This window comes from Fukomys damarensis, unplaced genomic scaffold (assembly GCF_012274545.1).
Source record: "Fukomys damarensis isolate Sample0158 unplaced genomic scaffold, DMR_v1.0_HiC HiC_scaffold_38, whole genome shotgun sequence".
NCBI lineage: Eukaryota > Metazoa > Chordata > Mammalia > Rodentia > Bathyergidae > Fukomys > Fukomys damarensis.
In genome coordinates, this window is record NW_022900950.1 from 73,369,817 (window position 1) to 73,386,081 (window position 16,265).

Below are 16,265 nucleotides of genomic sequence, written 5' to 3' on the forward strand. Positions count from 1 at the left end.
AACCGGGCTCAAACTTTGTTAGTATCCTCCCAGGTGTGAGCCACCATTCCCAGGTTGTTCTGAGCATTTGTAACACTGTTATAGTTGCCTGTTTATCTCTCATTAGATTGTAAAAACAGTAAGTATGCCCCTATTTCTTTTCTGGGCCCAACTCAGTATATTTTCTTGAATGTTTCCATCCCATTTGACTTCACAACAGCCTGTGCCTTTTGTAGCTAATTTCCTTGTGTCCAGTCTATGCTGTTCCTGTCCACTCCAGGTGCATCTGACAAGTCAGGATGTCTGAGGTGCTGTTTAGTTAGCATCCCTTCCCAGTCAGAAGGCCTTCAGTCCTGTGAGATAAAATCAACAAGCTCTTGGCAGTGTTCCTTTTCTACATTTCTCTCTTTGTTAAGGCTATCATCATTTTCTTTTCTTTTTGGTACTGGGGATCGAACTCGGGACCTTCCACTTGTGAGGCATGTGCTGGAACCACTGAGCTAAATCCCCAGCGCTGTCATCATTTTCCTAATGACCAAATTGGATAACTTGACAGTTTTGATTTCTCATTTGTTCTTATAATAGTGATTTTAGGATCAGGAAGGGAGTTTTGAGTTAATGCCACATGTTGTGAGATTACCCTCACATCTGCCTCACACGCGAGGCTCAAATTTATTTATTTTCTCCTCTTTTCCCTCCGCCAATGCATCAGCACAGACCCACTTTAGCTTGGTTTGAACTCTTGTCATCACATTGACTGACCCCTTCCTCTTTCTTTTTGCTATGGTTTGTGAAGATCAGATGAGATAATGTACAGAGAACTGTTTTTAACCCTAAACATGTGTCAGTGATGGCCTTGAACATACAAGGAATCCCAAGGAACCTTTTCCACAGAGCTCTGTGCACTTCTTACCTGTGCTTTCTGTCCTACACCATCTCAGCCTGGGGCTTCCTCCTGAAGACACAGCTATTTTTGCTGAAATGCTTCTGTGTATTTACACTCATTGAATTGTACTGTATGATGAGTTTGTCCTCATCACGAATGTATGGGGAGGGCAGGAATCATGTTTTTCTCGTCTTTGTTTTACCTCTTTCATCTCCGCAGTCCCAGCCCGGTGTGGTGGCTGGCACACTGTTGATGAGCAGCCCCTGCCAACCACATGTGTAGGAGCCAAGACTGGCGTTCCACCTACTGGCATGGTCCTTTCCACCTGTTGAATCCTTCCTAGCTACCTGTTCCTCTAATGCCTTTAATACCTTGCTGCTCAGAATTCAGTTTTTGGACTAAATCTGTGAGTTGTTAATTGCAGGTTACAAATCTCAGAAAAAAAATTACAGTTTTATTCTGAACACAGGTACTGGCAACTGGTCTCAGTGGGCTGTACTCCTCCCTGCCCACGAAGCTGGAAGAGAAAGGTGAGGAGTGGCACTGCCTCCTGAAGGACGACTGGCTCCTGCTCCCACCGCTTGTGCAGTTCATGAACTCCCTGGAGTTCTGCAATGCGGTCATTCAGGTAGGGAGTACAGGACACCACCCCTTGCCTGGTCCCTTTGGGAGCCCAGGCCTCACCCAGGATTAGTGTTTATACACATTCCTTTTCATTTTAATAAATGTATGTAGAGTACTGATGCTTTACTTTAAGCCCACCGAATGTCCTTGAATGAGAGAAAACAGTTTGTAGGTTCATGAAAAGTTTGAGCTGAAGAAAAAAATAAATTATCTTGTCTGTAGAAAGTGTTAATTCTGTTTTGATTATCCACTTAACTATCAAAAATAAGTTCACTGCCTAACTCATTAAATAGATATTTTTAGGCTTTTAAGTACTCCAAATTATAACACTTTTACTTCACGGTCTTCTTGGGAGTCTACAAAGGAAACACTTTATTTTGCTTAATGGTGCATACTACATAAAGAATATTGTTATCCCAATTGAATTTAGAAGTTAACCATCTTCTTAGCAATACAAATTAAATTTGCTTTGAAATTGGTCTGTGTTAGGGGAATAAAAACAGCCACTGAACTCTTGTGTATTTGGCTTTTTGATTAGATTCTTACCTTCAGGTTTCTTGGTACTATTTTCAATAAAAATTTGATTTTATATATATTTAAAGATTGACTATATTTCATCAAAAATATTATATTTCTATACACCATTATTGGGTTTATTAAGAAATTGGGTATTTTATAGCAGTCATGGGGTAAAAAATGTTAGTTATAATCTATTTATCTACCAAATAAAGAAATAGCTTCTGGAAGAAAATGTGAGTAAATTAGTTTCCATCTCATTTTTATTGCTGCATCTCAGGAGGTTTTATTTATATATAAAATAAATGGATTGCATTTTAAATTATTTTTTCATTTAATATTATAGTCTATCAACATTTTCTTGTAGAAGTGTGTGGAAATAAAAACGATGGAATTACTATTAGTTCTTCTCCAAATGTACAGACAGGGAGATTATCAGTAATTTAAACATCCAGCCTCATTTCCCTAGAAATTGCTTTTTTACTTTATTGTTTGCTTTTATATTCTTTCTTTTCTCCCCACCTCCTCTCTGCCTCTCTCTCTGTTTCTGTCTGTCTGTTTCTATCTGTCTCTCACACATCCAGAAATAAACTAGTGGACTTGGTAAAGAATAAGCAGTTGAAACTAAATACTTCCACGAACTTTTGTTTAGGGTTACTACTAGAAAGATGACTGCTTAAAAAAGATAGTAGGAAAGAATTACTCATGCTAAGTATATTCCAAAAATCAAGTATAAGAAATACTGTACTTCCAATAATGAGTTTTGCTTTTGAATATCGTCTATTTTTTATAAAAATATTTTCTAAATCCCTTCCTCCCCAATATAAATGAATACCAAAAAGAGGAAATTCTTTTTGCTAACAAAGTAAATGTATTATCTCTTTTAACAATTATATATTTAAAATAGTCTCAAGTTGAGAGGAAGTTGGGGTCAAAATTATACTTTCCAGTTTTTATTTTATGAGTCCTTAGAGATATAGTCTTATCTTTTTTCTCCCACCCTCTTTAAAATTACCATTTTCCCCCAAACTTGAAATTCTAATTTTATAGTCAATTAAAAAAAATCACTCTAAACACTGAATAAATGGCTAAAATTTGGATTTTCTTTTTGAATTCAGGATGTTCACAGAGATGTTTGATTTTAAGAAGACCTAGTGATTGCTGGGCGTGGTGGCGCATGCCTGTAATCCCAGCACTCGGGAGGCTGAGGCAGGAGGATCGCTGTGAGTTCGAGACCAGCCTGGGCTACATAGTGAGTTCCAGGTCAGTCTCAACTACATAGTGAGACCATGTCTCAAAAAAACCTAAAAAAAAAAAGAAGAAGACCTAATGATTGAACTCTTACCTTTTTGATGCCTGTGTCTGTCCTAGGTGGCTCACCCCCTGATTCGCCATCAGCTTGTCAATTACATCTACAATGGATTCTTGGTCCCTGTCTTGGCTCCTGCTCTTCATAAGGTCAGTGGTTGACTCATGTCATCTTTTGTCTGTTTACAGTAGCAGTGATGGAAACTGAGGGAGATAGGCACAGGGTAACAGCCCTTATTTTTCTTCTTTCCATCCATGCTTCTTAACAGTATATCAAGCACATCTTATGAGTAGCCATAGTTTAAGTCAAGTGGGTTCCTTTTTGTGTCACAGAATGCTGCCTAGTAGATGTTGAGGAAAGCAGTCACTCCGAAGGAGCATTGGCAGTGGCCTCTGACTCTCGTGTCTTCATGCCTTGTTGGAACTCTCTGTTCAGCTGTCCTGTGAAGCAAAGTCTGTCCCCGAGAAGACAGGATCTGCTGTGGGCATGGAGGGTGCGGTGGGAGCAAATGTGCTGTGCATTTTCCACCTCTCTAATGGAACATGATTTTCTATTATAACAATTTTGTGACAGCAAGAATTAAAATGAAGCCAAGTTAAAGTCCCATCAAAGGTTGGCTGTCTCATTAGCACCACCCTGAATTCCTTATGGCTCTCATTTTGTATAATAAATCAGCTGATAGTCTTTTACATTGTGAGATGTTACAAAATACCCATGAACCTAGAATTCTAATTTTAAGGGCTTTTTTTCTTCACTGAGTGAAGAGGCTTGTACAGTCTTTAGTTCAGAGAATTTTTGTAACATTTTTGGAATTGTCACTTCTGATAGAAGCAAGGAGCAACTTATATGTTGTTTTGATGAAGTGCTCATCTTTCTATTGAAGTTCCATTTTTATGGGCTCCTATTTTATAGAATCGAAGAATACTTGATTATATTCCCCAGAAGCCTGGCTGCACCTGCTGATGGGGTTTCTGGTTTAGAGCAGCAGGTGTTGAAGGAAGAGGTTTCTTTGTTACCACTCAGAGCCTTTTGAGCAGACTGGCTATGTTTTCCAAAACAAACCAGGGTGCTTGGGCTGACTAGACTTTTAGCTTCCAGAGGTGGTCTTGGATGTGGTTTAAACATCAAAATACCAAGATTTCCAGGTTACTTTTGTGGGTAAAAAGAGAAATCCCTGAAATAGGGCTTGCATTTCTAGGCCATCCTTCTGTTAGTGTTTTGCTGTTTGGGGGACAGGGTGAGTGCCTTGCTCAGAAAGTCTCTTAGCTCTTTGAGGAGAAGCTTTCCTTTCCAGCAGAACACAGCAGTGCTCTTGAAATTCTATGGCAGTAATTATCCATGTCCTCCAGTGATGGCAAACCTTTTAGAGACACAGTGTCCAGCCCAAAACCGACTTCTTTATCACAAAGTGCCAATACTGCCATTAAACCTGAATACTGAAGTTTTAGCTTGGAAAAATGCAATTCATACAGTGAAATAAAAACACAACGGGCCGGGGATTTAGCTCAGTGGTGCTGCTCCCCTGCCTTGCAAGCTCAAGGTCCTGAGTTTGATCCCTGGTACCAAACAAACAAACAAACAAAACCACAGCAACAGAGCTTTCAGTGATATGCGTAGTCCACTGCAGCACACATGCCAAGGTTCGCACCACTGACATGCTTCTTCATTCTTACCCTTTTCCTCACTGACCTATTGACAGAAAACCATTGTTACAACTATTATAATTAGAATAATTTAATGTTACAGATATTAATGAAAACTATTACATATTAATGGAGTACCATGTGATGTTTTCATAAATGTATATATTGTGCAGTGTTTAAATCCCGTAAACATATTTATGTTCTCAAGCATTTACCATTTCTTTATGGTGAAAACTTTCAAAAACCTCTTTTCTAGCTTTTTGAAATGTAGATACATCATTGTTACCTGTAGTCACCCTACCACGCAGTTGCACGCCGGAACATCTTCCTCCTCTCTAACTATAACTGAGTGACAACTCTTGGTCTATCTGTAACTGGGGATTGGATCCATTGTACGAGCTGTTCTGAGGATTCTGCTGGCAGAACTGTAGGTCTCCTTCGTAGCGCTTACCTCAGGTAGAATCCAGTGGTTAGATATGCTTGCTTACCTCCTATCCCCAGTGGAAGGGACCCTTCTGGGGGCAGGGTTGTGCTGTGTTTGGTGCGCTGGGGTTTCTCCCACATGGAACACAGTGCAGCAGACTCCGGTGTTAAGAAAACAGCATACACATTCCGTGGTTGTTAAAGTGGCACTTGGCACCTCCCTGACAGTGGTTTGTAAGAGGACAAAGCCAACATTTTAGATGGAGAAATATATGATTTTATTTTCAGTTATACCCAAAGTAAGAGTTTTAAAACCATGAATTTAAAAATGCTTATTTAAAAAAAACAGTGCTGAATATAGAAAATGAAAAGTGAATGTTACTATATTAGAATTGAATTTACAACTTCCTAATTAAGATTTTTTAATTTTTATCCATTTCAGACAGTTTCTCCCAGGGCGTTTCTATGTGGTAATCAGGGAGAGCAAAAATTTCCTTCCTTAATTTTTCTCCCTAGGCTCCATTTTTTTGTTTGTGTTTTTATCATTCGGAGCTGAAAGGATTGGGCAGGAGCAGAGCAGAGAGGACAAGCAGCTCTCCCTCTGGAGGCTGGTGAAGGAGGGGCCTGACTGTGAGTGGCCAGTGCGCAGAGATACCTGCACAGGGGTGTTTCCCTGATGGTGGGAAGAGGTACCTAGAAGTCTGGACTGGGCTCTGCTGTGCGCTGCTCTGACAGATGAGCATTGCGTTTTGAACATGTAAATTTCCTTTGTGCACTGTCTTGCTGAGCTCCTGATTCATGCAGAACATTTTGGTTCCCTGTGACGGACCTGGGCCATTTACAGAGGTGAACTTGTTCTTCTGTCTCGTATGTAACACAAGTAAATTCACACCTAAGAATTTCCTCACATCACAATAGCCATGCACAGTATTTCCACAGCATTTCTTAACCAGAGTTGAAGTCATCCCAAATTGTCTTGGGTATGAAGGGTGAGGAAATAGAGCATTTGGCCAGAGAGGATTGTGTCTCCTCTTCCTTGCCCACTCCGTGCATGCGTCATACTGCACTGCCTTTGCAAGTCCTGTTAATGCTTTCTTCATCTACCACAGTGGGGTGGCCGTCTGTTCTCCTGTGTTAATACAAAGCCATATCTGATTTTTTTTTTTTTTAAAGGGCCGAGTAGTTTTCTGTAGTGTGAGCAGATAGGCCCACAGTTTCTTATCCACATCTTGTTGAACTTCAAAAAGCTTTGGGGCTGGGGATGTTGCTCAGTGGTAGAACATTGTCTAATATGTGAGAGGCTCTGGGTTCACTACCTAGTACCACCACCAGAAAACAGGTTTAACTCAAAAAGCTCTGAAACTGAATGTTTTATTGTAAATCACTAGGCACACTACCTATGCTGAATTTGATGTCCAACCCTACTTTAACTATCTTGAAACTGTTTGCTTTGAGCTTCTTGTGTTAATATTTATACTCTTTGTGGGAGAAATACTAATATATCTGATTATGAAGTACTGCCCTTGGTCCCCCGGCGATGTTATATTAAATATAGTGATGTATGTATTACTTTTCTAAACGTTTGGAATTCCACAATACGCGTGGTCTCCAAGGTTTTGTATAAGGGATTGGAAGCCTGCTTTGGACATTTGGAAAAGGGTGAATTTTCATGGACAGGTTGAAATTATGTTTTATAAAAGTCATATTAAATAAAATATACTTTGTTAATATAAGCAGTAAGAAATTAGATTCAGCCATAGAAATATATTTCATTTTGCATGAAACTGTTACTTTTTGACTTCAAATTAATGGGACTTCTTTTATCCAGTAACAGTTACTTGTGTCCGTATGTTTAACTTTTCAAGCTAAAATTTCAAAGCTGCATATTCACTGGTGTAGTTACATTAGCCTCAGACACCAAGACAGGATTCTATTTTGGGAAATGCCAGCGTGAGAGGAAAATAGGGAGCAAGATGGGGAAGGCTGGGAGAATTGTCAGTCTGAATGCCAGCCGGACCCCAAGTGAAGGAGGGAGTGAGCGGTTGCTGTGCAGTCTGAGAACAGCCCGCAGAGGAGGCCTGTGTCTCCCAGGAATAGCCTGCCTTGGTGTCCCTGCAGCGTGCAGTCAGTGGATGGGAGCAGCCTGCAGGAAGCATGGCCATGAGCATGTGTGGAGAGGACTCCAGGGCAGTGGCCGTGTCTTGGGACCGCGTTTCCCGTAATTACAGGTCGGAGAGGTTGCTGGTTTCTGTGGTTTTCCTGACTGCAGATGTGAAAAAGACAGATAGATGTTGAAAGGGAATTGTGACACTCAACAACTAGGCCACACACACCTAGAGGTCCGACTGGAGATTTTATTCAAGGGGTGGGAGGAGAAAGAGAGCAGAGAGAGAGCAGAGAATGACCAGAGAGAGCAGAGACACAGAGGAGGAAGAAGAAGAGAGGAAGAGAAGAAGAGAGGAAGAGAAGAAGAGAAGAAAGGAAGGTCCTTTTATCGGTTTTGGGCCAGGCTGTTGATTATTCATGAGGAGTGGGCTACCTTTAACCTATCACAGGTCAGGTTGCCCTTTATGGGTTTGGCCCTGGAGAAACAGGTTTAACCTCTCTGGACCGCTGTGGCCTTGGGGGAGGGAAACCAGAGATAAGGGCATGAGGTCGTTTTAGGAGCCAAGAGGTACAGGAGAATGCAGCCTGTGAGGCGGCCTCACAGCATACTTTAACATGATCAGTTCCCTAACAGATGTAGTTTTGTTTAATTTATAGACTTCCTTTCTGTTGTTCAGAATATTCAGGAGTTCAGGTGAACCCTAATGTGAAGGGTCATTTTGATCAGGATTAGCTTGACAAGGGAGCTTCTTCTGTCACCATGATTATGCTGCACCATGATCTTGGGTGAAATCACAAATGCTTGTCTCTTGTGTACACTGCATGGGTTGTGAGATGAACTGTTTGTAGATAGTTTCTCTCCATGTTATCCTCCCACAGGGGTCCAAGTGGATAAAACTTTCACCATCTGGAACTAATACCACTGTCATAACATGAAAGTGAAGAGGACATAGGGAGTGCCCCATTGATTCACGAAACTTTTGTCTAGAAGGGACACATGTCATTTATGTTCATTCACATTTGGTCGTGTAAAGCAGATCAAGTCCCTAGGCTTCCTCTGACTCCAGGGAGAAGCAGACTTCTACCCTTTCATTTTCCAAGAAGGGCAATCTAGAATGTAACTGTCACCCCTAATGACTGTCATCCCTAATGACTGTCATTTATATTTTATCAGTCAAAGCCTTAGTAAACACGGGTGACACTCAGATTGGGTAGTGATGAGGGCTTAGTAAGTAGACTAGTTATGAGTGTAACGTTTCAATATAGTGGTATAATAAACTATTCTCAAACAATGATTTAAAACAGCCTTTATTAGTAGTATAAATGGTAACTGTCTGGCTCTGAAATGCATGCACAACACAGTGGGGACAGCTCATATCTGCTCTTGATGTCTGGGACCTGGCAACGTGGGGATGGCTGGATCACTCTCCCTCTTTCCTTTTTTCTACACTGGGGTATCTTAGGCTTCCACCCAGTGTGGCACTTCAGGCACTTGGACTTCCTGTGTTAGCAGAGGTCCAAGAACTCCAAGAATGAATGTTCTGTAGGTTGGAAGGGTAAGAGGATAGAAGCTACCAGTCTCCTAAATCATGGGCCTAGAACTTAGGACAGGGTCCCTTCTGCCATATTTTATTGTTCATAGTAGCACAGAGCCCCCTTGTTTTTAAAGGGGAACAGACAGAGACCCTTTTAATGGTAAAATTGATAAAGAATTTGTGGCCATATTCTGGGTAGATTTAACTGTGGTTACCACATCTGGGTCTGAATGTATATGCAATGGCTGGAGGGAGCTAGTTGGAAAGGGCCACCTGATTTACATCATGAACTTAGATCACGGGTCACAAACAGCCTGAGTTAGCCCCTCAGGAGAGGGTGTCAGGGTGAAGAGCCAGGCTTCCCTTCCCTCCCTCCCTCCCTCCCTCCCATGTCCTGTCTGGAACCCTGCTGGGTGAGGCCAAGAGGCATCCAGAGGGCAAGGGAACTGCTGACAAAGTGCTGCCCAAAGGTCAGTTGGGGTGCAGAGCACATGGCAACCACCCAGCACTTGGGCCAGTATTTCTGAGCACTCATCAGCAGGTACACCTGACATCTGGAGTATGTTTGTGCCTAGTACTCAAGTCTGTCGCAGCTGAAACCCCTAGAAACATGTTGAAAATCCGCCTTTTTAAAAGTGTAGAGTTACTACCTAATTCTATGTATTAGCCCTTGTCCTCTGGAACCTAAAATCATAGACCTAAAAGTGATAGGTGGAAGTGCTAATGACATCCTAGATGTGAGTATACTAGGAAGAAATACTTGATGCTCAAGGGAGGCTTATTATTACATGAATTCACACAGAGACGGTGTGCTGCAGAAAGCGCTAGACTGTGCCTCAGAGGATCTGGGTTCTAGTTCTTGCTGTTATAGTTACTCCTGTGTGACCTTGTGCAGAACTTTTAACCTGAGTCTCAGTTAACTCAGCTGCGTACTGAAGATAGTAATATTCCTCTTTTGTCTTTAGAGGGCAAGAAGATCAAACATGAGCACATTCGGAAAAATCATATCCTGTAATATGCAAAGGTCACCATAGTTATTCTAGGATAAATTCTGCCATTGCGTGTGCAGTAAAGGATGATATCATTTGTTCAGAGAGTGTTTAGTGAGTGTGCAACAGGTACAAAGCTCTCCACCAGATCCTGTGGGGGAATGACGGTCACTGCCAAACCTTTTTGTCTCCATGGAGTTTATAATTGGGGACCTAGGAGATTGACGTAAAGCAAGGGATAAAGTCAGTGCTACAACAGAGGAAGTAGGCTGGCAGGTGGGGAGCAGTGTGTGACACAGAAGGGTGAGTAGTTAGGGAGAAACACTGCACAGAGCCATGAAGGTGAGCAGCTGTGGGGAGTTGCCTGGGGAGGGTGTCAGCAGGAGCCAGAGCACAGGACAGCATGCTGGGATGAAGTATCCCTGGAGCTCTCCCTTAGGTAGGTGAATGTTCATGTCTACCATATGCAGTGCAGAGGGTGCAGATGTAAACAAAATCATGTAGCAGATGCGGACTGGCCTCCTAGAAGGTGTGGTGGTGAACAGAAGAAAAAGGGAGGAGAGGGGTTCAAGGGCAAGGGAGGCTTGTGGTGAAGAGGGGATGGTGAAAGTAGGGCTAGGAGAGCTTAAAGATTCGCAAGAATGGACTCGCTCCACTCACCACCATAAAACTCAAGAACATCTGAAACAGGTGACTGCTTCTTCCTTATGTACAACTCCCAACCTCTTCCTCGCTAGATCATCAGATGTACTTCAAAACCTTTAATGCAGAAATGCTGGAATTTTGAAGAATCATTGGATTAACAAACCCCTTAGGCTTCTGGGTCCCCAGAGCCGAGTTGCTTCTTCTCCCCTCTGACCACACACTTTCTACTCTTAATTCTCCTTTCAAGTCTGCCTGCTGCACTGATTTAACCCCTTTTCCTCTCCCCTAAACAAGGGCACGTGCCCCAGGTGCAGCACTCTTCTGAGCCGCCTCTGATCACCTGAGTGTTCCCCACCCCTCTTGGTGGCTCTTGCCTGAATGACCAACTTGTCCCCTTCACACTGAGCGAGTATACCGGGGCCAAACACACTGTGTATTTTTGTCAGCAAGGCCAGCACAGCTCGTCCTCTGCACACCTGCTTTTTGTGAAGCCCAGCAGAGACCCGACCCAGACTGTCCAGGCGACCATCTTGTAAGTAGCTTGAAGTTATCTCCGTCTGCCTGCAAAGGATGTTTGGGGCAGACTCTGAGGGAGGAAGGGGTGTGTGCAGGGTGTATTCTATTTAATAGCTATTTGGAAATATCAGTATTAATCAAAGAATTCACATTACCCGGCATCCAAGGGTCTTGCGTGTTCATGGGATTGAGAGCTGTGTTATATGCCTCTGCCACTTATACGATATTATACATTAATATATTTACACTCTTTACAAAAATGAATAATCTCATTTTTCTAGTTACTGAGTCCAGAAGCCTTGATTCTTCTTTAATCTTTTACTCTCCTCTAGTACAGTGCCAGTCTTTGTTCATTAGGTTCTTTCATCTATTTTTATTCTTCTAACATCGTCACTTAAGGTCTTCTCCACACCTCTTGACCAAGGTTTCACTGCTGCAGCTCTCTCCAGGATGTCTCACATACCACTGCTGAGCTTTCAGCACACCATCCTTCTTCTGCCACCTTAAATGGCTCCACCTCCTGCAGTTTCCTCCGACTGTGCTGCATGCTGCCTCATTCTCAGTTCAAGGGCTCCTTGCACTCTTCTCTGTTCCCTTTGCTTGGGATGTTCCTTTCCTCAGTCTCTGTGGTCAGGTCTTATTCTTTCAAGTACTCCTTAAGTCTTACAGCTTCCTGCTGCTGTCCCCAATTCTGGCGGCTCTAGGCCTCTTGCTTTTCCAGAATCTTGGGGCTCCCCAAGCCTCCTGTATCATTTAGCACTGAGCACATGTGCCTGTCTAACATTATGTGTGTCTTGTATTATTGGCTCCTGAGATTCCTGAAAGAGCCAAGGAACTTTTCCGTGACCCTACAGCGCCCCTGGGACATGTTTTCAGTTCATGTGAGAGAAGTGTGGTGACATTTGTTGGACACCTTGTGAACTAGTATCTCAAAACAGTTTATAGTTTCAACATTAAGTCATGTATGTACATTCCCTGCATGTAGTCATACCTTTGCAAAGATGAGTTTTTGGTGGGTGCTGTGCTTAAAGCCAGTTTCCCATGAAAATTAGCATGGAGCAGGAAGTGATGCTCTCATTGCTGAGTTTGAGTGCCTAACCAGCTCCTTGGGACTTAGCTGCATATTAAATTGCTTGGACCTCACTAATCAATGAGATGGCTGTTTGGAGGTTTTTTGGAGCTTAGAGAGTGCTATAAAGAAGTCACTGATACAATGCAGTTGCTATGGACTGAGAAAGTTAGAGCCTCTGAACTATGTTGTATGCTTTTTTATGCCTCAGGATTTGTCAAACTGCTCTGTGGACCAACTCTGGCCTGTGACCTGTTTTTGTATCTCCTGGGAGTGAGGAATGATTTTTCTTCTGTCAGTAGATGAATGGATAAATGAAATGTGATATGTAAACATAATGGAATGTTATTCAGCCATAAAAAAGAAGGAAATTCTGACACATGATGCAACACATGTGAACCTATGCTAAGTGAGATAGTCCGGTCACAGAAGGACAAACACTGTGATTCTACTTTTGTAAGTAATTTAGAGCAGCCAAATTCATGGGCAGAAAAGTAGAAAGATGTTTTCCAGGGGCAGGGGACCCCGTGTAACAGTGTCTTAGTTATTTTTTTGTTGCTGAAACATAATGTCTAACCACCCACAACTTAAAGAAGGAGAGGTTTCAGTCCATAGTTGGCTGGCTCCAAGGCAGGGTGGCACAACAGAGGAGTATGACAGAGGACAGTTGCTCGCTGCATGGCAGGAAGCAGGAAGCAGGAAGCAGAGAGATCAGGGGAGGAAGAGAGAGATAGACCCTTCCAGGCCATGCACCCAGTGACCCACCCCATCCAACCAGTCTTCATCTCCCAAACCATACTCAGCTGTAAACTCGTCTGTGGACTAACACTGAAGAATATCATATCCTCATGATCCAGTCATTTCCCAAAAGCCCTGTCTGTGAATGCACGTGGCTTTCTTTGGCTGGGGGCATCTAATTATAAGCCATAACGAATGGATAGAGTTTCAGTTTTCAAAGATGAAAAGAATTCTGGAGACTGGTTGTACAGCAGTGTGTGAATATACACCTGCAACAGCACTGAACAGTACACTTAAAAATGATTAAAATGATTAAATTTTATATATACTTTAACTTTTTAAAGGAATAGTTTTTACATTTTTCAAAGATTAAAAAATAAAAACTAAAATGAATATGTAACAGAGACTGTGGCACCCAAAGCCTAAAATCATTTCTCTGGATTTTATAGAACAAGTTTGCCAGCCCCTGCTCTAGCAGGATAGCGTAGTGTCCTATATATTTTAGGTGGCCAGTGAATGTTTGACATTGATAATAGTGGAAGTCTCTAGATAGATGGAGATAGCCTAATCAGAGAATTAGCAGGTACTTTCTTTTTGCTTGCAGTGATCAAGCTGAGGAGCGGATTAAAAATCATTGAGGCAGTCTGACTAACTGCCACCAGCCTGAGAGAATCTGTTCCCATGTGTTGTCAGGGGTCCTGGGCTGGCAGGTGATCCCCAGACAGCTGGCAGTGGCAGCTGACGGTGACTTCAGTTCTTGTCCTGGCAGAGGCAGGATTAGATCGATAGCTGGCAGGTTGTTGGATGGGAAAGGGGCTGTCCAAGCAGCACCCTGCTGGGCTCGGTCATAGCACTTTGGTTAAGTGCCTTGTGAACTAGGTTGATCTTCTGTTTTCTGGGTTGTTCTGACCTCATTGTTTAGAGGGCGTTGGGGAATGAGGGCAAAAGTTTGGGACTCTGGTAGATGGAGGCAGAGCCCTAAGGGGGAAGTACGCTGAATAAGGGCTGGGTAGAAGGGAATATAATTGCACACCATCCTTTTTTGCAGACAGCTCACAGGCGTTAGTGGTGAAAACTGTGGCATCAATGAAAGGCTGCACCTTTGGTTTTTGCAAAGAGCAGCTAGCTGTGTATCATTTGCAGATGAATCCATGTAAATGTGCATGGAAAAACAGCAGAACATCTGCCAGAAAACCCAGTTTTCCACCATCTCCTATGTGCTGAATCCATGCTTGAGCAGTATCTACTGGTAGAATAATTTCGTTCATTTTCTTAAAAGTCATGTCTGTTGGGTTTGGATAAGCCACTGTGCAGCCCATTTGTTTTACAATCTTGCCTTCCAAACACATGCATACATATTCATGATCTGCATCCTGCAAGCTTAGTAATTCACGGCTTATTGACTTACATTGATGGAAGGTTTGGGAGACACAAGAAGAAAAGATGGAAATTTTGAGGGGCTGGGGCAGCCACGCAGAGTTGCCCACTGCTGTTAAAGAGTGTGTGGGGTGGGGCAGAATGGACCTCCCTTGGTTCCCAGTTGGACTCCTACCGGCAAGGCACATTTTAGACTTATGCCCAGTTAGAGTTGTGAATGAAGGTTTTAAGAGCAATTAAGTTCCATCTTCGAATTATTATCACCATTATAAAATAAATATTAATGGGCTATAATTGGGTGCTGAGTTTGCATGAGGAGTGCACAGGTCCCTCATGTCACCAGCAGCACTCTACCTCCAACAGCAGCTAGTGAACAGCCACTCCCAGCGTTGTGCAGCTCCATCTCTTGCACCCACCCCTTCTCACAGGTCTCTGGCCTGGGACCTTAGAGGGAGATAGGGAGGCACCAGGTTGGAGGAGGACTGAGGACTGGCTCCCTCCTTGCTCTTCTGGCTGACTTGCTCATGCATTTCTGGATGACTGGTGTGAGAGTGCTCCTTGTCCCTCTACAGTCATCTGTGCCACTCTGTGATGCAAATATCTTGATGTTTTAGTTCTGTTTCTCTAGAATTTCTCATTCTACATGCTGAATTTATAATTCTAATTATGTAGAATTTTTATTGATCAAATCACTGTTTTCAATAGAAAATTGAAAGAGAAAAGGCATCAAAGCATGAAATTAGGATGGCACTCCCCCTACCCCCAGTTAGGTGATTCTCTTCTCTCTGTTTTGCAGTTGTTGTTGAGATATGGTGGGATATTTTTCTTGGTCTCTGCACTTCATGTTTTTACTTAATACATTTTGATAATTTGCTTTGTAAAGCTCATTTTCTCCATTATTGATCCATGGCTTTTAGTCACTAGAGACCCCTATCTGTTGTCTTAGTTTTGATAGCTACTTATTTCTCTTCCTATAATAGTGGTGAGCTATGTTTAGAGCTTTTTCATTTTTATTTTTTTAACCATGTTGTGAGTGAATCAGGTACTTAAGATTCTATCCTCTCCTGCAATGAAAAGGTGTCACCCTGCAGGCCCACACAGACCCTGCACCACTGGTCCGCAGTAACTTGAGGCAGTCTCAGCAGTGGCATGCAGATGAGGTCACCCTTACCAGAAGTTGCTGTGATTACACCTGCAGTATCACAGAAGGCTCAGCTGGCCGTGGGGTGACAGGTATCCTTCTCAAGGGCCACCGTGCAGGTGCGAAAGCTGTGCTCAGTGATGAAGCTTGATGCACACAGCGCTTTCCTTGCTTACATGTCCTCATCCTTTGCTGGAGGTTCGGTTGTGACTGATGGGCCATGATAAAGGGGCCTGCTCCATCGCGGTAGGAGTGTGGGTCCAAACAATGTTCCGTCTCCGGTGTTGCTGTGGATGCAGAGTGGCTGGATGTAAAGACCACGGAAGTCAGTCATTAATTGCAGTTGAACAAGGTAATTAAAAGGCCCAGTCCTGTTTTGGCCCCCGGCTAGTCTGTGGAGCAGCTGCTGCACTATTAAACCTGAACTGAAGAGATCATATTAAGCAGGACAGCTCTAGACTGACTAAATTAATAATTGCTGTCTAGTGAGAGCCAGTGATAGCATAGACCTCAAAGATTTTTAGCGACATGTATAAGAGGCTTTGTTTTGGAAATACTTGATTTATTGAAAACTAAAAATATGTATCATCTAATACAATCATTTTGTGTATTTTCAATGAATACAGTTTTGAGAAGCAGTCCAGCTTAACTTCAAAAAGAGGCTCAAAAATGGGTTTTGAGGTTAGCGAGATCTTGCTTTGAGGTATGTGGCTCTGGTCTTTAATTAGCAACATGACTGCAACAAGTATCCTTATATATATATATATAT

The 16,265-nt window shown here is 42.6% G+C and overlaps 1 protein-coding gene across 4 annotated transcripts in view; it reads left to right on the forward strand.

Annotated features, from left to right (window-relative positions):
- Fam160a1 (family with sequence similarity 160 member A1) overlaps positions 1-16,265 on the forward strand; it is a 256,696-nt gene that overhangs the window by 185,211 nt on the left and 55,220 nt on the right. For all 4 annotated transcript variants that reach the window (XM_033760037.1, XM_010627911.3, XM_033760038.1 and 1 more), the window contains 2 exons: positions 1,335-1,493; positions 3,377-3,463. In XM_033760037.1, the coding sequence (XP_033615928.1) occupies positions 1,335-1,493; positions 3,377-3,463 (246 nt within the window). The remainder of the gene's footprint in view (positions 1-1,334; positions 1,494-3,376; positions 3,464-16,265) is intronic.